Source organism: Metarhizium acridum (genome assembly GCF_019434415.1).
Source record: "Metarhizium acridum strain ARSEF 324 chromosome Unknown scaffold_13, whole genome shotgun sequence".
In the NCBI taxonomy this organism is placed as follows: domain Eukaryota; kingdom Fungi; phylum Ascomycota; class Sordariomycetes; order Hypocreales; family Clavicipitaceae; genus Metarhizium; species Metarhizium acridum.
The window spans coordinates 1,394,813-1,416,593 of record NW_027094016.1 but is presented as its reverse complement, the minus strand read 5'-3'; the positions used below and the strand labels follow the sequence as shown (position 1 = coordinate 1,416,593).

At 52.3% G+C, this 21,781-nt stretch overlaps 6 protein-coding genes across 7 annotated transcripts; 3 read left to right on the top strand and 3 right to left on the bottom strand.

Moving 5' to 3' along the window:
* The first annotated feature begins 3,174 nt into the window (after nt 1-3,174).
* On the top strand, nt 3,175-9,599 carry SCH9_1 (Serine/threonine-protein kinase). Of its 2 annotated transcripts, XM_066117538.1 has the most exons (4): nt 3,175-3,717; nt 6,098-6,224; nt 6,879-7,357; nt 7,438-9,599. In XM_066117538.1, exons 1-4 carry the CDS (start codon nt 3,602-3,604, stop codon nt 8,888-8,890), a joined length of 2,175 nt encoding a protein of 724 aa, XP_065977324.1. In that variant the 5' UTR covers nt 3,175-3,601; the 3' UTR covers nt 8,891-9,599. The 2 variants fall into 2 exon arrangements, with proteins under 2 accessions (XP_065977324.1, XP_065977325.1); XM_066117539.1 differs by lacking the exon at nt 3,175-3,717 and having other exon boundaries at nt 4,969-6,224.
* Nucleotides 9,600-10,131: 532 nt separating this feature from the next.
* ATP14_1 (ATP synthase F0 subcomplex subunit H atp14) lies at nt 10,132-11,372 on the bottom strand. Its single transcript, XM_066117537.1, has 3 exons — nt 11,289-11,372; nt 11,090-11,183; nt 10,132-10,742 (listed from the first exon to the last, which is right to left on the bottom strand). The coding sequence occupies exons 1-3, from the start codon at nt 11,313-11,315 to the stop codon at nt 10,471-10,473; spliced, it is 393 nt and encodes a 130-aa protein (XP_065977323.1). The 5' UTR covers nt 11,316-11,372; the 3' UTR covers nt 10,132-10,470.
* A 742-nt stretch (nt 11,373-12,114) lies between these two features.
* On the bottom strand, nt 12,115-13,453 carry J3458_003037 (uncharacterized protein; the record flags this gene model as incomplete). Its single annotated transcript, XM_007811925.2, has 3 exons — nt 12,115-12,468; nt 12,553-13,319; nt 13,408-13,453. 3 exons carry the CDS (start codon nt 13,451-13,453, stop codon nt 12,115-12,117), a joined length of 1,167 nt encoding a protein of 388 aa, XP_007810116.2.
* Nucleotides 13,454-14,019: 566 nt separating this feature from the next.
* On the top strand, nt 14,020-14,319 carry J3458_003036 (uncharacterized protein; the record flags this gene model as incomplete). Its single annotated transcript, XM_066117536.1, has 1 exon — nt 14,020-14,319. One exon carries the CDS (start codon nt 14,020-14,022, stop codon nt 14,317-14,319), a length of 300 nt encoding a protein of 99 aa, XP_065977322.1.
* Nucleotides 14,320-14,865: 546 nt separating this feature from the next.
* Nucleotides 14,866-18,087, bottom strand: J3458_003035 (uncharacterized protein). The gene has a single exon (XM_007811924.2). It carries the CDS (start codon nt 17,566-17,568, stop codon nt 16,027-16,029), a length of 1,542 nt encoding a protein of 513 aa, XP_007810115.2. The 5' UTR covers nt 17,569-18,087; the 3' UTR covers nt 14,866-16,026.
* Nucleotides 18,088-18,819: 732 nt separating this feature from the next.
* Nucleotides 18,820-20,752, top strand: J3458_003034 (uncharacterized protein). The gene has a single exon (XM_007811923.2). It carries the CDS (start codon nt 19,113-19,115, stop codon nt 20,670-20,672), a length of 1,560 nt encoding a protein of 519 aa, XP_007810114.1. The 5' UTR covers nt 18,820-19,112; the 3' UTR covers nt 20,673-20,752.
* Nucleotides 20,753-21,781: the final 1,029 nt, after the last annotated feature.

Genomic DNA, 21,781 nt, shown 5'->3' with positions numbered 1-21,781 from the left:
TCAAGCTAAAGCTCTCAACTCAACAAGGCGCTCGAAGGCGGCTTCCACCAAGCATTCGAAGAAATATATGTGGCGTGCTGGGGATTAACGCACCAGACACCTAGCAAAAGTTGAATTCACCCTACGCAGGTGAGCAATTTTCACAGTCGCGCCCCCAAGTAATCCACGTGTGAACGACGAGATAAACCAGGCCATAATTGGCATTTGTTTAAACGCCAAGACGCACAAGGAAAAATGCAAATTCTAAAAAAAAAACCTAAACAAAAGCCAAGAGAACATTATACATGCTCTGAACGCTACGCTCGAAAAGAGAGGGTATATTATAGAAACGGTGTCAAAGAGTTGACTGACAGGGCGTCAAACCTGCCATCTTCTGATTACATTTCAAGTATCGCTGGATACTTGACGTCGTCAAGAGGCGCAGGGCCTTGGAATTTGCTTGCAGATTTGGGCTGTCAACCGCCTATGTCAGTTACCTACCATCTCCTTGCTCACCAACTCGACAAAACGGGGATAGGGATTGCAGCCTTGCAAATATAAACAGATGAGTACCTCGTAGTTAAACTACCATGTAGCCACCAGTACTAGCTATCTACATATGCATGTGATGACCTACGCTATAGATTGCAAGAACAGAATGGTAAGCCTGTGTAAACTGATTCTAAAGCAGTTTGCAGAGCCCGCTAGTACAAATAGACGCCACAACTACAGGATTATTGAAGAACCCGAGGATTACAACTTTAAGATGAATAATCAGAAGTGTACTTTCCAACGTCTTGTGCACGGGCTAAAAACTAAGGCTAGGAGAAAGCGGTTATGCATAGGTTTTGCTACCTACCTACCTACCTAGAGAGGGAGGTATGTTTGAGGCAAGTACTTGAGTGTTGACTGTATCAGATCTTAGAGAGCCAAACCTCATGGATAAGATGATCCAATGGAGCGCAGCATGCCGCCCGTATAGCTCGTTTCATGCTATCAAAAGGCCAGATATACTATATGCATTTAATGTATAAGGTCAAGCCGACAGGACACTCAAGCACTGTCATAACTTCATAACTACTAGTAGCGTATTCATTACACTGTAAAAGAGGCAATGTATAGCATAGAACGGCTCCATTGTCGCTCCATCTTTCATAGTGGCCCAAGATAGTCTAATCCGATATCTTGGCAAATAGCATCACTGTTCTGCCATGGAGCTACACGGCATTGATGTGATGAGCCCATTAGGTACCCCGTACATCTGTACTCTCTGGCCATGACGGCACGGCCGACCAAAGATGACAAGTTCGATGTTTCTGATGGCCCATGATGTCTCGAGCGGTCTCACTCCATATATAACGGCTCAGCTCACAAGACGACTTTTCTCGGCGGCAAAGGTACGGAGTATCGATGAAAGAAGTGAAAATGCCGAGTCTCAATCGGCTACAGTGTCGAAAGCTGTTCTCAACTGTCTCAATTCTACTTGATCATTGGTCAAACAAACACACGCGCCTCGCTCGCTTTGGCATGCCAGAAGCCGGATAGATTCTCCCATGACTCGGAGAGACTGAGGTGCCGCACCCGCCATCGATAAGCCAAAGTTTAAATGGGTGAAGCCGTCCCTCACCCGAAGCTCTGTGGGAAGTCGGTGGAATGATGACCGGAGGGGAGGGGCAAGTGCATCCATCACACACACGGGCCAGTCTCGGCCCCTCTGTTGGTGAACTTACAGGACGTCCAAATGACGCGACAGAGTCTGGTCTGGTTCAATGTTGATCAAGTGGATTCAATGTTCCAAGTTTGGGCGCCGCGAATGCTCGTCAGCTGCCTGTAACACCTAGTTATAACGCCTGCAACGCTTGCAACGCTCCAGTGGGGTTCGGGTGGATGAAGCGTCGATGGCAAAGAGGCGGGGTTGATGGATCATGGATGGGCTCGAGGAAACCGGTACGTAGCAGCTGGGGCAATTGTAGTTGAAAGACGAGTGAGTAGCTCGAGGTGGCAAAAATCTTGCATGTGCAGGCCTGGTTGGAGAGGCCGGTGCGGTGATGACAACGGCACTCGTTAGGTCAAGCATTGAAGGCAGGTCTCAAGTGAGGCTCTCGTGAGTTTTAGCTGGAGGGACAAGTAGGAAAGACGACGAGTCTCATAAGCTTGGGTGGGATGCAAAGACGTTGATGGCTGACGCCTGCGGCCTTGGCCAAGAATCGGTACCCTAGCGCCATGCATGCGCTGAAATGCAAACTCTGACCGCATGTGCAGGAAAGCTGGCACGCGGGCTGGGCAGTATCATCTCGTTCGCAGGTATCCAAATGCATCTTGTTTGCCCCCTCGGTGGCGTGCGAGATCAAATACCAGACCAATCAAAGCAAATGACGGAATGCTGGAGCAAGCTATTTATACGAGCTGTAAGCTGTAAGAATTTGAACCGTCGAATCCGGTAGCCTGGGCACCTAATTAGGTACACATGTAGGCAGGCAACAGGACTGGAGCCCCGATATAGCTGCATAATACCGTTTGTGCGAATATTGTAGCACGCGCTCTGACGAAGCTTTGCAGAAAGAATTAATCGGTGAGGCCGGGATACGTATGTTCCAAGCTGACCATTGCCCATGACATCAGCCTTGAGCAAGCTCGACGTCGAAGCTCCAGCCCGGGTGCCTGGGCTGCACCTGTGGCTTCAATTTCCTGACCGGTGCTGGTCGGTGTTCTTTCTGGCATCTCGCTTTGCTTGGTTGGGGCGGCGTGCTGGACGGATCTGGAGCTGAGCAGGACCTTTGATTGAACGAATGACTCAGACGGCGGCTGGTAATGATGGTGATTTTCTACAAACCATACAAGCGTTTCCAAAATCAAACGAACTGGAAAGCCAGTAGAGTTCAGACAGGATGGCTCCCGGTCGATGGTCCAGTTTCTCAATTTGTCACATCGTCACATCGTCACATCGTCATTGCCCCCCTGCTCCCCACGTAAAGACCAGTGGAGGAGGCACCCAACACAAAAGCTGACGAGTTGAGGAGTCACCCGCACTTTGAGGCACTGGTATGGGGGAAATGGAGTCGTGGAGCTCGATTGGAGACGATGCTTGGCCGCAGCTCCATGGTCAGATCCATCACCATGGACATACTACCGAGTAATAAGCTCGAGTGACTGTGTGCAGATGCCCTTTGCCCTTCCCCTCACCCGAGCGCGAGGCTTTGCTTTGCGAAGTGTCTGGTGCCATCCAGAGTCGGGACTCTGCATAGTCTGGCAGGCCTTTTTTTTTTTTTCCACATTTTCGCCGTTTCCCATTTCGCCTCGCCCCCCCTTCCAAAAAAAGGGTCTCCTTGTCCTGTCATGCCTCCTCCCCATGTCTTCCATGCTTCCCGTCCACCTGAGCAAAGCATCCTTCTCCGCTGCACCTACAACCCACGACTTCATCTCGCGAATCCTGAACCGTACATACGGCTCCAGGACTGCTTCGAAAATCTCTCCAGCGACCGACCTGAACGCGTGGCGTGCGCGACGCCTCACCAGAAGCTCGCCCAGTCTCTGATCTACCCCCCCTCTCCGTATCTGTCCTGGCAGGCTCCCGCGTGGACTTGTCGCTTTTGATCCAGCTGGGATACATACCGCTCCAGCCATGCCGGGCAGCGAGAGCGCCCATGTCCACACTCACGCCCACGCCCACGCCGGCCATGGCGGCTCTGCTGGCGGCTTCGACCTGCTGAGGCGAGCCACGCAGGCCATGATGTCAAAGTATGTGCACCGGCTTCTTTTGTCCAGTTTGCGGTTTGCTATAGTTATTGCATGCACAATTTGCCACGGTTTACACATCAGACTCCTTGCGCGACTGCCTGCTTCATAAGCAACATTGAGCCCATTGCCCGCATGGCAAGTGTCGTTCATTCCAGCCCTTTCAGTCCCGGACTGTTGGCTCCTTCAATGCATCATTGATGCCTCTAGCCTGACAGGCCGCTGCAGCTCGTGTCAAACTTGCCATGGTGCCGGGAGTCCGGAGCTGGACCTCCTGTTGATTTCGTGCGCTTCTTGCTTGGCTTTGGAGCCAAAATGCGGCTACCGAGTGGTGGTTGTCCATTCATTAGCACCACTGTCGTGTTGTTGCGGCTATATCACCACCGAGTAGCTGTCTGCGCCAGATGCAGGAGCTCGGCACATCAGCAGCCATCCTTTTGGGATGGAATTTTGAAAATGATGTCTTCTCTTGTCATTTGAATCCTGTCCATTTGCACAGCTTTTTTTGGACCTGGGTTCCTCCCGCTGTCGGCCACGCATGGGAGGATATTAACACATCGCATGTCTCCCGCCAGTGCGGCATCGTGTGTTTCTGAAGTGGCGGCCGCCGCACCCAGGCCCAGCAGCCTTGCTTGGTAGTACTTGGTCTCTACGCAGGTCCTGATGGCGAGGTCCTCGTCGCCTGGCTACTGCCCTGGCGTCTCAGTCACTCGGCGCCACTCGACCATTGTCTGGGCGGGCTCTTCTCGTGGAATCTTGCCAGATCGATCGCCTCAGATGGTCCATCAGCGACCGATTACTGGCACGGCGTGCGTGCTGACACCGAGTACCGCATCCCACTGACACAGCCGGCGGTGCCGCATCGCCGCATCCTGTCCCCGTCAATACGATGTGTGTGCTGTCTGGTACATGGCACCCCGGGTACTACTTGACGACGCAGCACGGCACTGGACCTACAATACTACGACGCATGCATGCATTACCCGGCCATTCTGCTGCCTGGACGCATTGTTGTGCTCAGATAAGCATGCCGGGCTATGCCGACACTGCAACGGCTCATCTCGCACATGGCAGATGCCACAGTTCCATCCATGACCCCGAAATAACCCCCCGCGCTGACTTTGGCTCATCAGCATTGCCGTCCGTGGGCAAGGGCCATTGTCGAGCCGTGCTGAGCCAGACGGCGCCACAACGCTGGGTGGTGCACCAGTGTTGCAAGTACCAGACAACTTTTCAATCTTGGACTTTGCGAAAGTGTCTGACTCGCTCATGACACAAGCACTGTGTGCTCTAGTAGGGTACATGGCGCCATCGGAGGCTCAAGGCGTGAAAATGTCCACGCACCGTCGAGTTCGATGTTGGCGGCCCTCTGCTAGCCTGCGACCGCTAGAGCTCAGCTCAAGCCTGCCAATTGGTGGCCAACTTTGGAACAATGAAACTCCCAAAGCCTGGTCTGGGAATGGATTGGCTGGTGCTTGGAGCCAAGACCGCACATGCTAGAGCACGACGGCCTGGCGACACCAGGCATCTCGGTGACTCCTGGCCCAGGCCATCATGGCTGGGAGCACCGAGTACCGGGTACAAACACGACCGGAGTGCAGCATTGAACCTGGCACTTGAGACTTTTCGGGCTGCCGCGCCACACCTAGTGGTCGACGGGCCAGCCACAGTTGCCTGCCCTCTTTTTTTTTTTTTCTTGTCCCCTTTGGCTTTGAGGCGGCAGCTCAAATCAAGCCTCGACATCTCCACTTTTTTGTCACCGTCGCGCACTCTAGTAGGGCTCCAGCAGGGCTCCAGCGTGGCTCCAGCGTGGTCGCTCCGGCGCAAAAATTCATCTCGTCATCTCTTTTGCCCTTGCCGTCAGGCGCAGAATTAAGCAACCTGGACCTTTTGGCTGCGCACCCGCTGTCGGAATTGCTTCCACACACGCCTCCCCTTTGTGTGCATAACTTTCTCTCTTCTTCTTTTCCCCTTCTTCCTCATACAGTTGCTTCGTTGTTTTGTTGTTGTTCCTTTGCACGCAACCACCGCAGCAATTTCTCTTTGTTTTTCTTCCTTTTTCTTATACACAGGTCCCTGGCTGGTCTGCTCTGGTTCTCTGGTTCCGTGTTTTCCTCGCAGCCACTCTTGCGCATCGCGGGATTCACACTTGGCTTTGCGCCCCTCTTTGGAAAACCACTTGTAGGCTCCTGGCCGCAGTCATGAACTAGTGTTCCCACCAAATCTCTCTCACCGCGTTCTTCCCCCCCCGTCTTGCTCCTTGGGCAATCTCGTCTTTTCCCTTATCTTTTTCCTTGTCGTCCAGTCATTTGTTTCCACAATTGGCACTTCCATCCGGAGTGCCTGAATCGACAATGCCCGTTGTTGACCCATCATCCAACAGGACCGCCGCTACCGACGAAGATGGAGCGGATCACATCGGCTCTGACACACCACGGTCTGGCGTAGCGACCCCCCAACCTGACCTCCACGACAAACGTCTGCCGGGAATCATGAGCTACTTCAGCCAGGTTCGTCAAGACCCTTCTGCAACCGAGACTTCTGCTTGTGCTTCCTGTGTTCCTGTTCCTTTGGTGCCTGTCGGCTCCGACTCCGGCTCCACATCCTCATCCTTGGATCAACAGCCAGATCTGCCAGCCCAGAGGCACCCTAGGCACTCTCCTACCTCTTCGGAGAAGCAGCAGCCGAGTCCTTGCCAGAATTCGTTGCGCTGCGCCCGAAGGATATCAGATTGCCGTCTTCCAATGCCCTTGGAAAAGCTTGGTCTTGCCTCGAGCCACGTCTCACCATCGAGCATGGCTTCGCATCCATACCCTACTCCTCCTTCCTCACAGCCATCATATTCCGAAAGCTCTTCATGTAAAGGCGCAAACTTCGAAGACGGAGAAGCTGCCAAGACGGTCTCCAATGGAAGAACGTCAACCATACGTGAAATTCACCAACGGATAAGCTCTCGTGCACCTCCAGTCTCGACCCAGCAAGACACAGTGGGCGCGGGCGCTGAGCTTGTCATCCCCCCTGCCACATCACAAACACATCCCTCGTCGTCATCTTCGTCATCCTCACCGTCCAAAACCACCCCCAATCTACCCCAAACCTCTGCTCCAAGCAAGTGGTTCTCGCTCGAGGGACTCAAAGAGCTAACGCGTGGTGTCATCTTCAAGAGTGGTCCGCCGACTCCCACAAGAGCCTTATCTGCTGCCCACTCTTCTCAATCGGACGGCAGAGACACCCCAAGCAGAACTAGTCATGATGGAGCAGAAACGGCTAGCGGAACACAGACCCCACGAACCGCCGGCGTTCAACCTCCCGCTCAAAAAGGCAAGCTGACCATCAAAATCGTCGAGGCTCGTGGATTGCGAAAGTGCCGAGATCCCTACGTTGTCGCAGTATTCCAACGGAGTGAACTCATTTCGGGTGGTCCGCGGCCCATCGAAGAGGAGGAGACTTTAAGTGCTACCCCGTCCGGGCTCGGTGGCATTCCTATACAACGCCAGGGCAGCGACTCGGGTCGCCCGCCAATGGCCATCCCCATGAGAAGTCGTCAGAGCAGCAATACGAGTATTCACGACTACAACACCTTCCGCAATCGAACTATGCGTGCGCCATCCAGCAATCCTAAATGGGACGCCGAAGCAGTCTTGTATGTGGTCTTTTTCCCCTTTCTACTGGAGATGCCGCCACTCTTCTCTCCACTTGAATGTGCTAACGAGCTGATTACAGCGATGTTGTGGACACTGACATGTTGGTCGACATTTCGGTTTACGATCACACTGCTACCGGAGAGGAATTTCTCGGCCATGTTGATTTCCAGGCTGTGAAAGACGGCGAGGGTCCCGTGAGAGGATGGTTCACATTACGCGGACATGCGGATACCATCGCCGAAAATGCGCCGACCGGCGAAATATACGTTGAAGCCTTTTACCAGACTTCTGAGAAGAAACATTTTGGACCCAGTGATTTCGAAATCCTGAAGCTTATTGGCAAGGGTACTTTTGGACAGGTCTATCAGGTGCGAAAGCGAGATACACAACGAATCTATGCAATGAAGGTGTTGCAAAAGAAGGTAATCGTGCAGAAAAAGGAGGTGGCCCACACTGTTGGTGAACGCAATATTCTTGTGCGGACAGCTACCTCGGACTCGCCCTTCATCGTTGGCCTCAAATTCTCCTTTCAAACTCCCTCTGAACTGTACTTGGTTACCGATTACATGTCTGGAGGAGAGCTGTTCTGGCACTTGCAGAAGGAAGGTCGATTTGACGAAAGACGGGCCAAGTTCTACATTGCCGAGTTGATTTTAGCCATTCAGCATTTGCATAACAACGATATTGTCTATCGTGACCTCAAACCGGAAAACATCCTCCTCGACGCCAACGGTCATATCGCCTTGTGCGACTTTGGTTTATCCAAGGCCAATTTGACCAAGAATGACACTACCAATACGTTTTGCGGCACGACGGAGTACCTCGCCCCCGAAGTTCTTTTAGACGAATCTGGATATACCAAGATGGTAGACTTCTGGTCTCTCGGTGTTTTGGTCTTTGAAATGTGCTGCGGCTGGAGTCCTTTCTATGCAGAAGATACCCAACAAATGTACAAGAACATTGCTTTCGGCAAGGTCCGATTCCCTCGCGATACTCTTTCGCAGGAAGGCCGGAACTTTGTCAAGGGATTGCTTAATAGAAATCCAAAGCACCGACTCGGCGCAACGGATGATGCCGAAGAGCTGAAGCGCCACCCGTTCTTTGCTGACATTGACTGGGATATTCTCGCAAAGAAGCTCATTACGCCTCCCTTCAAGCCCAAGTTGAAGTCTGAGACCGATGTCTCCTATTTTGACCCCGAGTTCACCACGGCCCTTGAACAAAACGGTTCTCTCAACGAACGGGCCGCCGCATTGGCCCGTGGTTACGCCGCTTCAACACCCCTGTCTCCATCTGTCCAAGCAAATTTTCAGGGCTTCACCTTTGTCGACGAGAGTGCTTTGGACGACCACATGAGGGATCGGTTCAGAAACGATGACGAGGACATGGGCGATACTCAAACACGCCACGATGAGGATGATTGGGATAATTTGGATGACATTGACCTACGTAAAGCAAATCGCATGAGCGGCATTGTGAAGACGTCGACCGCAGACGAACACATGGTGGGTGGTGCTCACTTTGATGTGTAACCAAATTTTACAGCCTCGGGACGAAGAGAAAAATAAACGGAAAATCCAGCGCTGGCAATTAGTTTACCCAGTACGTTATATCTTGTTCTCACCCCATCTCTCCGAGGGCTTTTCTTTCAGCATGAAATGGGTTTATTCGGTCATACTGCATATGGGGATGGTTCGGCTCTCTGTTCTTTTTTTGGTTCGTTTTGGCTGTTTTTAGTCGCTTTGACCATGTGTTTTTTATATCATTTTTTGCATCGGCATCTTCTCATGGGACCTCAACGAGCTGGAGGATACTCGGCGTTTTATGGTTGTGAGGTGGGATGCTGGAGCTGGCAACCTGCTTTTTGCTTTTTTCGCTTGTAAATACCGGTACCGAGGCCCCATTGTTGAAAGTCAGTAAAGTCCAAAAAACGGGAATAAGGGGCTTCTTCACTGTCTAACGCGCTGCATATGTTATGTCAGGATGCGGGAAAAAAAAGAAAGAGAGAAAGATGGGAAACTGTGTTTTTATGTCGACATGTGCGCATGATCTTGGGGAGTCGGGAAGGCAGGTTAATGGTTTGGTAAAGAAAGCCTGAAGACGGCCGCTGCTCTTGTGACAGACACATGGAGTCATTATAAGGCAGCACAGGCGCATTAATGCATACATTGTGTGGTCATGCTCTCGAGTATGAAGAGCAGCCATTTAAAAAGGTTTAAACACAATAAAATGTTTGGCAAACTGTCGTGGTCCCCTCTCATATCGTGAAGTTTTACGTGTATGGCACTTCTTGGGAAATCGATTCCATTCTACATATAGAAGGGGGGCCATTTCCGAGTCGAGTTGGGGGACGCCCGTCCATGCTCGTTCCGGTCTACGGTTCCGTGTGGCTTTTCAAGCGGCTCAGTTTCTACAGACAGCTGGTCCTTGATACATTCATGTAACTGATGCAGGTTGGGATATGAAAAGGGAGGGAGTTTTCGAGGCGACTTGAGAAGTTGTGTTCCCCCCTTGTGAATACTGGTTGTACTCTTATATCGACCTACTTGGGCGCTAGTTATGATTGTTTGGAGGTTTAGATTTGATATCACACCATGTTGTTGGGGGGTTGCGGCTCGTAACTCATCTGCCCGGGCTATCACAAGCCATTCTTAACACGGTTGACCTTGTCCGTCTGTCGGCAGGGACGGGGTCCTCCAAAAACTTTGCAAGACATGGATCTAGCTGGTGTGGTACCAACTTCTCGCGGCACGGCAACGGTAGACTCAGGTTTGATGGTACACAGCTAAGTTTGATTTCTTTGCTTACTTCTCTTCGCATTCGCAAAACGGTCAAAGTCCTACGCCCCAATTGAGGCTTGTCAAGAGGAAAATGTACAATAGGATTATCGACTCCATCGTCACCCATCACCACCTGAACGTGTCCCTGTCTTTCGTGACCGGCTCTGTCCGCTCGTTGAGACGAGACAGCGCCGTCAGCTTGTTGCACAAAAGAAACCTTGCTCTGCCGCGCATGTCCCCAGACACGCCAGACACCTTCCGCTTCCACCTTTAAAAATGTCGAAATGTCGAGTTCTATTATCAGCGTCCGAGGGTGTGTGTTGTTTTGGAGTCTAGTGGGCGGGCTCGTCGTCCTCCTCGGCCTCGAGCCAGTCGGGGAGCGCGGCGGAGCCACTCTGGCTGGTCTGGGTGGCATCCTGGCCTTCAATCTCGACGGCCATGCTCTCGTACTCCTTCAGGTTGCTGGCGAGGTCGGACTCTTCGGGGGAGGCGGGGGTCTTGGGCATGGCGAATGCCTGAACGTGGCCTTCAGAGTCGGACTCCTTGACGGCGGGGGTCTTGTAGGCCTTGAGCTCCTTCAGGTAGAGATCCTGGACGAAGTCGGCTGTGAAGAGACGGGAAGGTTAGCCACGTAGCTTCCGCGCTTGGTTCGTGGGTATGTGGACGCAGGTTGGTAACATGTTGCCGAGGCTAGGGAGGACTGGCTGGTGATTGAGTCGTGTCGTTTGTGGACTTTGGCGGCAAGCATCGACCATCACCCAAGATAATCCAGCTAGAAGAGCTGCATGTGTATCGGGTGACTGTCGGGGGCAGATGGCGGATTCGGGATAAGCAGATGATGCCGACGGATATAGCCGTGAGAGGCGCCATCTCCTCATTCGTCGGAGTGACAACGTTGGTCGAAATCTGGGGGTGAAGAGGGTAAAAGGGGGGCAAACACATGTTTCTCACCTTTCCTCGAGACGGTCGGGGCAATGAAGCCTCGGAACTGGGCAGCATTGCCTCTGGTAACTCGAGCGACGGCGCGGACGGCCGAGGTGGCGCGCTGGTGAACCGAATCAGTTCCAAGCTCCCTGCAATGAACGCCGTCTCGAGCTTTCGGGCGTTGCGGCCGTCGACAGCGTTGCAAAAATGGTGATTATCAGCTTACCGTGGCCCTGGACAGTTGGCTGAGCATTATGAATGGCTGGGTGTTGCTCAATCGGGAACCCTGACTATTATGGAGAGGTATGGTCTGAGGCTTTTGTGAAAATCATGATGTCGTTTTGCCCCGGCTGAGTTGGCCAGCCGTGTAAATTTCTGCCTCAGGCTGAGCTGCCTCATTGCCGGTCCAAAGCTAGCAGCACGTGATCAGGTGTGTTTTTGGCTTTCAACTTCCCACGTCTGTCCGATTGCCGCCGACTTGCATTTTATTATTATCGGTGACTTGGTGAAGAAAACTTTGGTGATTGGCTTGGTTTGAAATGAGCAAGCTTTTGAATTTTTCTTTTTTTTTACGCTTTGGTCCTTGACTCTGTTTTTGCGATTGGACCTCGAACTTGCAACAGGCGGAGGTGAGCCGGTACGGCCAAACCCGAGGATGCTCAGAACCGGAGACATGGCGGAATCCACTGGTGCACTTTTACCTGGTGGGAGAGAACAGGAAGCGTACCAGCAGTGAGTCTAGTAGGATAACAGGTCATACAACCGGCTCGATATGCTACTTGAGTTGCGCAAAAAGAATCTTGTTACGGCGTATTTACTACTCTGCAGATCTTGCAAGTCGGCTAATATAGAACATTAGAATTCTCAGCAAAAGGACCGCCTTTTTTCTCCCATTTCACCCGCCTAACATGTTGTTGTCCAGATGGAACTCATTCAATTTCATATCGCATCTTGAGAACCGCGCTGCCAAGGGATATTTTACTGTAACGAACGCCTGCACTCTCTCTCCCAGCTCTCGGTTCCAAGCTTCCTGACCTGGATGCTGCATCCTCTTACATTTTCGCGAGCTCAGTTTGGGACGATGACTGAAAATGTCGGATTTGTTGCCTCTTCCTCTTAATAATACCGAAACTCATACCGGCGAGGTACATGACAGAGACCATGGTCGCCACTATGGCGTAGGTGACGACAAATCGTGAAGACGCTCCGGCGAATTGAAGGCCAATGCCTCCATTGACAATACCCAGAATCATTATGATACGTCCGTACCAGATGTGAACGTGACTGACAGGACCACGCTTCCCGTGTTTGAGAAAATACTTGTGGTGCAGCCAGCCTAGGATTGGCTGTATTGTCATTAGGATGGAGACGGCAATACCGAGTTGCATGTGTGCATCCTGAAAGAGCTAAAGACAGGATGTTAGCAGCCTCAAAATAACAATCGACCTGGGTGAAGGCCCGGATGGAATTGAGGGAGGGGAGAGCTGTACCGTGCCGGCCCGCGAAGATATAACATAGCCAAGAGCAAATCCAACCCACATTCCGACAAATGCGAGCAGCTGCCAGCTAGCATGGATAAGCCATCTACCAAGCAGAGGCATAAGGGCTGATCCAACTGGGTACCCAATCAGGAAAGCAACGGCCATGACGATGCCATGCGCATACAACATGGCCATACCATTGCCCTCATCGGTCTCGACTCCACTAGCATCGGGTTTGGTAGCGCCATTCGTGGCGGGAGTAAGAAAAGGGTTCGAGTCGGAAGCAATGGTGGCTTGTTGTAGGTTGACCGAGAAGCTTGAAAAGGCATCATGGTACGGAATCGGCTCAGAAAGACTTGACGAGTCGATGGCCGGTCCCATGTTCCAGGCATAAAGCCAGCTCGAGGAACTAGATGTATCAATATCGGAACAATCTTTGCATAGTACATTGGCAACAAGGTTGCCATTGACGATCCCCGATCCAGGAAGCAGTTCAACGTCTGAACGAGCTTGGTACTCGGGCATGACGTGCCCTTTGCCTTGTCTAGTGCTGAGGGTCACGCCGCTTCCATTGTGATAGACGACGAACATGCTCGATCCCTTCATGGCGGACCCTGTGCCCAAGGCAAACCATGATAATGAGGTAGGGGCTCGAAGCTGGAAGTAGAGATTGGCCGGACTCGCCCTGCTGCTGCCGGCGGGTATGCCCCATTGGAAACACATTTCCCCATCGCCTGGACAGGTGGCCGCTAGAGCGGCCTCTGTGGTTGATGCATCTGTTGGCGGGAAAGTATTTTCTTGTCAGTATTCTCGTGGCTGAAGGGTGGATTTTGTCAGCTGCTGGAACGAGCAGACGGCACTTACACGCTGCGATAGTGGCAGCAACAATTGCCTTCACTGAAAGTTTCATGTTGGTCTTCTTGAATAATGTGTAAGTGAGTAGATGATTTCCAGAGTTGAATCGGGAAATGAATTCACTGGATAGGTAAAAGGGGATGGGATGGTGTTCTATGTCCACGAAACTCCTTGGGTACAGGGCCAGCCTGTGAAAAGTCAAACGGACGTTTCACCGAGTAGTTGAAGCGCCTCGACGTAACGGCGAAAATGGACAGGCAGAGCTAATATATATTCACAGAAGGAAAGTCCAGAAAATGGAGGCGCGCCAGCCGTAACGAGCCAAGGGGTCTGGCTAGCATGCTGGATGATGCTTGCTCCATGGCGTGGTTTCAAAACTCCCCCTTCACACGACCCCGGACCCAAGAGCGGCAGCCAAAGAGGCCAGCGATATTTCACACAAGGATTGCCAAGCAAGCGGGATAGACGAAGATGTTTGAGAGGGGCACGTCAGATTGACACCGTCTGGGAAGAAGCGCTGTGCTACAAGGTGTATTTTCCAGCAGGGTCAAGGCCATGACGAGGACGGCCAGCCTGAAGAGAAGAGATGTTTGGAGGAGTTTCAGCTAATGCATCGCAGCCATGGTGTGCCATGTTCATAGCAAAATGGGCATCTTTTGGTACAATCCGGTCGCAACACTCTGGTGTGGTGGTGTCGACAGCCTCGGCGGTTATTTTGATACGAAACCCCAAAATTTCAGCGCTCCAACATCTCTTTTGATTCTGCACTTCAATCTACCCTCTTTTCCTGCCGAGGGCCAGACGTGTTACATGGACTTAGGCTGGGGGCTATGCTATGGCATCTGCGTCTCGACTCTCGACAAGCAGTGCGCGGCCGGCGAGGCGCTGGATACAACAGTCATGGACTCATGGCACGCATGAACCGCAGCGATGGGAAGATTGATGACGATTCTGGCATGCCACGCCTCGATAGCTGGGCTGGAGCGTGCGCCGAGGATGTTGCGAAACGATGCTGAAGATCAGATCACACTAGTACTGATTGCCAAGCAGAAGGCCTCCAACGAAGCAAACTTTCGACCTGAAGGGTCAACTGCTACGGGAATCGTCATTCGTCCTGCGCAGTAAACCAGTTAGTTACACACTCAACAACTCGACGGTGTAGAGTGAACGTCGCTGATCAGTGCCAAAGAGGAGTGTCTTTTTGCCTGTTTTAGACGTGTTTTGGGGCGTGGCTACAATGCAAGTTGCTTCAAGGAACATGATGTGCCAAGATTTACACCTCGCCAAGTCCACATGATCATAATGTTGATGTGGAACACGGCACTTTGATCCCGGCTGCAAGATGGTAGCGTGGCCTCTGCTGGTCTTCAGTCCAATCAGTATACTACAATATTGGTCCGTGTCAATGCTGACGATTACATCGGATGTGTTTCTCATACGTCGCTCTGCTCGCCCTCCCTTCCCCAGGCCAAGATCATCCCGACTAATAAGCCACGATCTATATCTGCTTAAGCTTTTGAATCGTCGATGCACACCCAATGCAATCAGGAGATTCCACCTAGTCGCCGGTTCCGCGGACAGCGCAGCAAGGGCGGCCTCCAGACGAATGATACCCATCATCTTGGCAGTCAAAGTTTAATAGCTCTGCGCAACCGCGGGGGCAGACTTCGTCCGACGGCCTCATCCCGTCAATGCAACCAACTTGCGCCCAGCTTGGGCAAGAAAACACACCCTCCGAGGACAAAACCCATCTTGCATGTCTTCCGCAAAAGCACCCAAGCACACACCCGTAGGGGGAAATGCGAACAGGCTCAATCGACATATCCCTAGCAGTCAAATTCACCATGGCTGATGACTCGAATAGCTTTTTTTACCCGTTTCGAGCCCGCACCAGATGAAACCACACTTTGTCGTGTATCAAGGCGCATGAATTGACAGGGGACCGTTGGCACAGCTAGAGCCAGTCTTCTCAACCCATTAGTATGAGAATCGAGGGGAATGGGCGTAGCCAAGAGACCCTCCTCAAAGGCCCTCCATCCATGACGCAGGATAGGAGAAACACGCCCGTGACATGGCTTCACGTATGATGCGTCACATCCAAGTACCACGTATGACTCGTTGCAATTGGCAAGTTGATCCCCCAAACCGGTCAATCGCAAACAAAAACGGGGCAGAAAAGCAAAAAACTAAACAATACATAAAATTTCACGTTCGCTAGCCATGTATCAAACATGATCTCCCGACGACAAAACACCCTGATCGCATCTGTCTAAGCTCTAAGCTTTTCAATGGTCAAACCCATCCTCTCCCCAAAAATGTCTGTAGGCCACGTCTACTCTAAAAGTTCAAGTTGAATGAATGCATGAAATCGAAACCATTGCAGACGTGTGTATCATAACCATGGCGAGCAAAGACACACAAACGCGACACGCAAGCAACCCTGCCCCACGAATGTCCACGGATAATGGGAAACATGCCACAATCCAAGGCGAAAGACAGAAATGGCCCGTACACTCTTCACTGCCACAAGCGCATGCAAACATGGACCTGGCCAAATCTGCTCGGAAAGAAACCTGTTGCTCGGAACACCCGTTCTGCGATTTTGGGCTCCCAACGCAAGCCAACACTTTACACGCCATTGGCCACCGAGAACATGCTGCTTTCAAGTAGGCTCGACGATGCCACAAAGCTAAAGCCCCCAAACACATCGTCCTTGGTCGATCCGCTCATCGGCCACGCGTCTTTAGAGGTCACCAACGGGCTGAGAGCCAGGTCTGTAAACTCAGGGGCAAAGTTCTCAGCAAGCTCCGGGTCTGTAATCATGGGCTGAATGGGCGGTTCCAGTTCCCGAGCCTCGAGCTTCTTCCAGTCAATCTTGCGAAAGAACCGGTGCTTCTTGAGAGTCGGCAGATCTTTGGGCATGCAGTATCCCAGTCTCTTGTGAGGATCCTTTCTCAAAAGCCGCGTGAGCAAGTCCTTTGCATCGGGACTGAGAAAGTACGGCATGACGAGCTTCTGCTTGACAATGTTGTCTTGGATCTTGGCGTGATTCTGGCCTCGAAACGGCGGGTTGCCCGTCATGAGATCGTAGCCCAACGCACCAAAGGACCACCAGTCCACGGCCTTCCCATACCGCTTGCCAAGAATGACTTCGGGGGCCATGTACTCAACCGTCCCGAGAATCGAGTTGCAGCTATCTTCGGACTTGTCCACGGCCACCTTGGACAGACCAAAGTCTGTGAGGAGCAAATGACCGTCGGCGTCCAAGAGGCAGTTCTCTGGCTTGAGGTCACGATACACAACTCCGAGGTTGTTGTGGAGGTGAGAGATGGCGAGCAACATTTCTGCCATGTAAAAGGCAGCCACCGTCTCGGAAAACATCTTTTCGGTGTTGAGGTGAGTAAACAGTTCTCCACCCTGTCCGTACTCCAGAATAAGATAGAGTTTCTCGAGGTCCTGGAAGGCATAGTAGAGCTTCACGACAAAGGGATGTCGGTTCACGGATTCGAGTACTTGGCGCTCCGTCTTGGTCTGCTCAATGAGCTTCCTGTGCACGACTAGCGACGCCTTCTTGAGCTGTTTCTGCGCGTAAAGCCTCCCGGTTGCACGCTGCTTAACGAGGAGAACAGTGCCATAGGTTCCCTTGCCCAAGCAGCGGAGAGGCTCGAATTCCTCCGAAGTCATCTTGCGCTTCGGGTTTAGGCCGCCTTCAACGAAGCCAGATCGCCCCCAGACACTCTCGCTGACAAAATCACTCTCCAGGGTAACCTCGTAGCTGGTCGATCCACACTCTGAACTTTCGCTGCCCGCTTCACTGCGTGCTCCATCTCGGCTTTGGGCGCGACTGTTCAGCTCTGTGGTAATTCCAGATCTCACTTCGGGACGGCCACCGTTTCGGGCTACAGAGCTTGAGCGCGACGATTTGTCGAGACTGAAGTGGTCTATTTGCATTCGCAGTTTCGCAATACCAGAGACGGCTGGAGACGGCACCGCTTTCAAAACAGGGCTGCAGTTGGCGCTGACAAAGTCGTCGATCCGGGTTCGACCTCTTCGAGAAGCCAGGGTTGGGGTCTCCGAGGCACCATAGTCGGAATCTTCGTCCCCAGAGGTGACGGGAGTGCCCGTGAAGCCACGCACAACGGTGCGGGCTGGATTGGCAGGGCTTATCATGGTGGTGCCTGAAAAAAGCAAGAGGGCTTCGTAGAAGAGTCGTCTAGGGGCCGTGTAGTATTGGATCGTACGATGCCGGTCAGGTTGATGAGCTCGCTCAGGTCGTGCCCCGGCGTCGCTCCGGATCCGCGCGCTGCTCCGTGATGAATAGAAGCTCGATCTCGTAGTGGCTCACAAAGCGCATCTGGTACTTGAAGAATGAGGTTCGCATATGGGAGGGCTTCTGTATATGCATTGGACAACGGCTTGCAGGGTGAGTTTATACGGCGGGTTTGGTGTGGTCGTGATGTTCACCGGATGGTGTACAGGGCTAAGGGAGAAAGGAAGCCAAGAAAGCGAGGAGCCGGCTGAAGCAATAGACGCCAGCGTGTTTGTCAGAAGACTGGCACGGGTGCATAAACATAGGTTCATAGGGCAGTGCGCCAGCCAGACAAGGGCGGACGGACATGACACGGACACGGCCAGGCACGGGCAAGTACCAACCATCCACTAGTGGCAGCAGCCTGGACAAGGCCAGCGGCATGAGAACAAAAGCCCTAGGAATCCCGAGTCAATAATTTTTTTTTTTTACTCAAAAATGATTCCCCGCCATGGGTATGACCCGTACTGCTATTCAATTGGGCATGTCTGTGGCTGCAAGTGATCGGGTAACCGTCAGCGCGTGGGGCGGCCAGTAAAAAGTAACTTACCAGACGTCCAACTCTCGTCAATCTACAGTCTGTGGCAGAATATTTGCCCATCAAAAAATACATTAAACGTACTGTGATATGGCGTGGAGCGTGACAAGGTCCCTGATCTGGTTGAATACTCTTTCCTTCCCACCGTATTCCCTGGCATCGGTGCTGCTTGGAGGGACTTGGTACTTAGGCACTCATTGCAGATCCCTGTCGCCAGAATGGCAGGGCCACGGGTCGACGCTGCAGGCAGCCAGCGATCGGCCGACTAGGTTTCAAATGTCTGGTTGCAAAAAGTTCAGCTGGCCAAGTCCATTGCCTTAGTCGTGACCGAACAAGCATCCTTGAACCTTGGGGTAGCCGGTGCTTCTCCTTGTTCGCCAACACTGGCTGCCTCATCCGAAGAGACAAAAATTGAACCGGTAAAGCCATTGTTCAGTCAGCCATGGCTTGTGATGTAAAGGAGTCACCACAAACACGATAGCTAATGGCCTTGTACAAAAAAGCTACCCTCGGCGGAACATGTACACTGGCCTACATGGAGATGGCGGTCTTGGTTGGTGTGTTGCGCCTGGATGCTGGATGCTGGATGCTGCCAACATTGAAGCCCCACCCGCAGAGCGGCCCTGCAAGTGTTTGATTTTTAGAGCCGCTCGCAACCACCGCTAGCGAACCAAGCTTCAAAAAGATTCAACCGCCGAGAGCTCTCGGTCAGCTCCTTACACGACCTCCCTTCTTGCGCAGAACATCAATCAACATCTGGATCGTACATCGAAGCCTCTATAGCAAATTGTTGGCCTATTCTGCCTCATCCGACCGACCGCCCAACGACAACAGTCTTGGCCTCGTCCCTGACGACAGCAACACATCATGATGCACCCGTCGCGTCAGGCATATGTCGAGGAGGCGCATTCGCCTGCGGGCATTGCGCTAGAAGATTTGAAGGATGATACAGACTACGACATGCCCATGGCGCCGGGCGCACCTCCCGAGAAGACGTCGGCTATCCTTGACCAGTTCAATCGAAAACGACTTGCTGCTACAATTGCTGTGCCCACTGATGATGGCCGCGTTCGAGCAAAGCTCAGGGAGATTGGAGAGCCCATCACATTTTTCGGGGAGGGGCCAGGCGACCGTCGCGACCGGTTACGAGAGCTGATGACCATTCAGGCCGAACTTGCTGGTCTCGAAAAGGGCGACGTTGACATGGAGGATGCCCCGGCCGAAGAAGACGCCGAGGAACAGGAAGAGGAATTCTATTCCAGAGGAGGCGAAAAACTCCTAAAGGCGAGAATTAACATTGCAGAATACTCGCTACCTCGAGCCAAACAAAGGGTCGCCTATCAAAAGCAGGAGGCGACAATTCCTTTGCGTACCCAGGTCAGGTTTCGGAAACAGATCAAGGAAAAGCTGCAAGAGTTTGAGCTACAAGGCAGCCAGACAGTTGGGCAAAGACACATAAGCATGACCAGAATATCGCCCAACGGGGAGCTAGCGGCCGTGGGTAACTGGGGCGGCCAGGTCAAGTTGGTGGAGATTCCCAATCTGACCGAGAAGATGAATCTACGAGGCCACACCAACAAAATCAGTGGTTTATCTTGGTTTCCTGGGGCGACCCTTCCAGAAAAAGCAGTCTCAGCGGACGCTGTAAATCTGGCCTCTGGCGGGGCCGAGGGACTGGTGCAGCTGTGGTCACTGAATCAGGACACCCCTTTGTCCACATTACAGGGACACACTCAGCGCGTCTGTCGTGTAGAGTTTCACCCATCCGGTCGTTACCTCGCCTCGGCGTCAGAGGATACATCATGGAGACTCTGGGATGTTGAGAGCACCGCCGAGGTGCTGCTGCAAGAAGGCCATTCAAGAGGCGTCTACGCACTGAGCTTCAACACCGATGGATCGCTCTTGGCTACCGCCGGTCTGGACAGCATTGGTCGTATCTGGGACTTGCGATCTGGAAGAACAGTCATGATTCTAGACGGCCATCTAGACGGCCACATCAAGCCTATCCATGCGCTCGACTGGGGCTCAGACGGCCATCGCGTCTTGTCTGGATCCGCCGATGGCTGGATCAAATGCTGGGATGTCCGCAAGGTCCAAAGAACCGGGGGCGTCGGCGCCCACAACAGTGCCGTCTCAGACATGCGATGGTTCAAAGGCATCGATGATCCTCTCGATGGAACTCCACCTGGTGTGGATGAAAAGGGAGGCCGGATTCCCAAGAAGTCTGGAACTTTCTTCCTGTCGTGCGGCTTCGATAAGGAAGTCAAGATCTTCTCAGCGGATGACTGGACACTGATACAGACCTTGAGTGGGCACACGGGGCCGGTTGCAAGTGTGGATTATAGCAGAGACGGCAAATGGATAGTGAGTGGCGGTCATGATCGGACAGTCAAGCTTTGGGGTCGAAACAATAGCGAGCCGTTGTAGAATGTCGCACTGTATGTTACAGGTACAGATAAAACAATAGAGCATGTGATACCCTCCACTTTTCTCCATGTCTCCCTGGCATCCGTCATCCTACTTGGCCCAAAATAAGTGTTTCAATATTACTTGCCTGTGAAAATCATGTCGCCTCGCGTTGAGGCTTTCTCCTGCACCCGTTTGATGTAGTTATTTGCCCGCGACCTAGTCCCTCATTATGAAGTACTAATCCGGCAAGCCCTTGATGGTTTCAGCCTTCGAGCTTATTTTTATCTGCCTTTCCACGTTCATAGTAAACGCAACTTACCAACTGTTTTCAATTCCTAAACAAGATGTATATGGCGAGACTATACCTTGCGGCTGTTATACCCCTGTAATAGCTCTTTCAGATACGGCAGTCATGAAGCAATCCTATACCCGCTAGCGACTATTAGGACGACCTCGTAGTCACTAACTAGAATGCTATTGCCATGTGGCTAATGAGCACGGCGCCTTTTAAGTGCATAATATCGGCGTGAGGGAGCCAAGAACCAAAGATGCCGTTACGAAATTACGAGAAGACCAAGAAGCACCACGGAGAGGCCGGCGACCCCGACTCACAAGTATACATGGAGTCAAAGGAGTAAGCGCTGTGGAGAGATGCGCACCCAGATACCATACGCCAACACGACCGCCAGACACTGAGGAGCGCGGACAAACGTCTCGTTCCATTGACATTTAATAACGGGGAGGCAAATAGCTACAGAGATACCAATTACGCTACTACCTGAAACTCCATAATTAATTGTCTGTGGTTAGCCGCCAAAAACTGATCTGCACTCACCACGATTGCCTATTTATCTCTGCATTTGTAATGGTGGAGGGAGCCTGTGAAAACGCAACTATAACGATGTGAAAGATGAGTAATAAACTATAATCCATAATTATACGGAGTACACCGAGAGCTATGGAGCCTGAGAACCGTGCGCAGCCGCAGGTACCGAATATGTCCAGCAAAACCTCCTAGGAAGTCTCCTTTCCTGATGGTACCATAGGAAAGACCGATATCAACTTCCCGCTTTCTGGATCAAGGGTGATGAGGAGCGTCGTGCTTCGACTTTCAACCCCTTAGTCGG

Bases quoted from the DNA above. Each gene is read 5' to 3' on its own strand.
- J3458_003035 (XM_007811924.2), bottom strand. From the start codon at position 17,568: ATGATAAGCCCTGCCAATCCAGCCCGCACCGTTGTGCGTGGCTTCACG.
- ATP14_1 (XM_066117537.1), bottom strand. From the start codon at position 11,315: ATGCTCAGCCAACTGTCCAGGGCCACG. The intron at 11,184-11,288 runs GTAAGCTGATAA...TCGGTTCACCAG, and splicing joins GCCAACTGTCCAGGGCCACG to CGCGCCACCTCGGCCGTCCG. The intron at 10,743-11,089 runs GTGAGAAACATG...GTCTCTTCACAG, and splicing joins CCCGACCGTCTCGAGGAAAG to CCGACTTCGTCCAGGATCTC.
- SCH9_1 (XM_066117538.1), top strand. From the start codon at position 3,602: ATGCCGGGCAGCGAGAGCGCCCATGTCCACACTCACGCCCACGCCCAC. The intron at 6,225-6,878 runs GTTCGTCAAGAC...GTCATCTTCAAG, and splicing joins TCATGAGCTACTTCAGCCAG to AGTGGTCCGCCGACTCCCAC. The intron at 7,358-7,437 runs GTATGTGGTCTT...AGCTGATTACAG, and splicing joins TGGGACGCCGAAGCAGTCTT to CGATGTTGTGGACACTGACA.
- J3458_003034 (XM_007811923.2), top strand. From the start codon at position 19,113: ATGATGCACCCGTCGCGTCAGGCATATGTCGAGGAGGCGCATTCGCCT.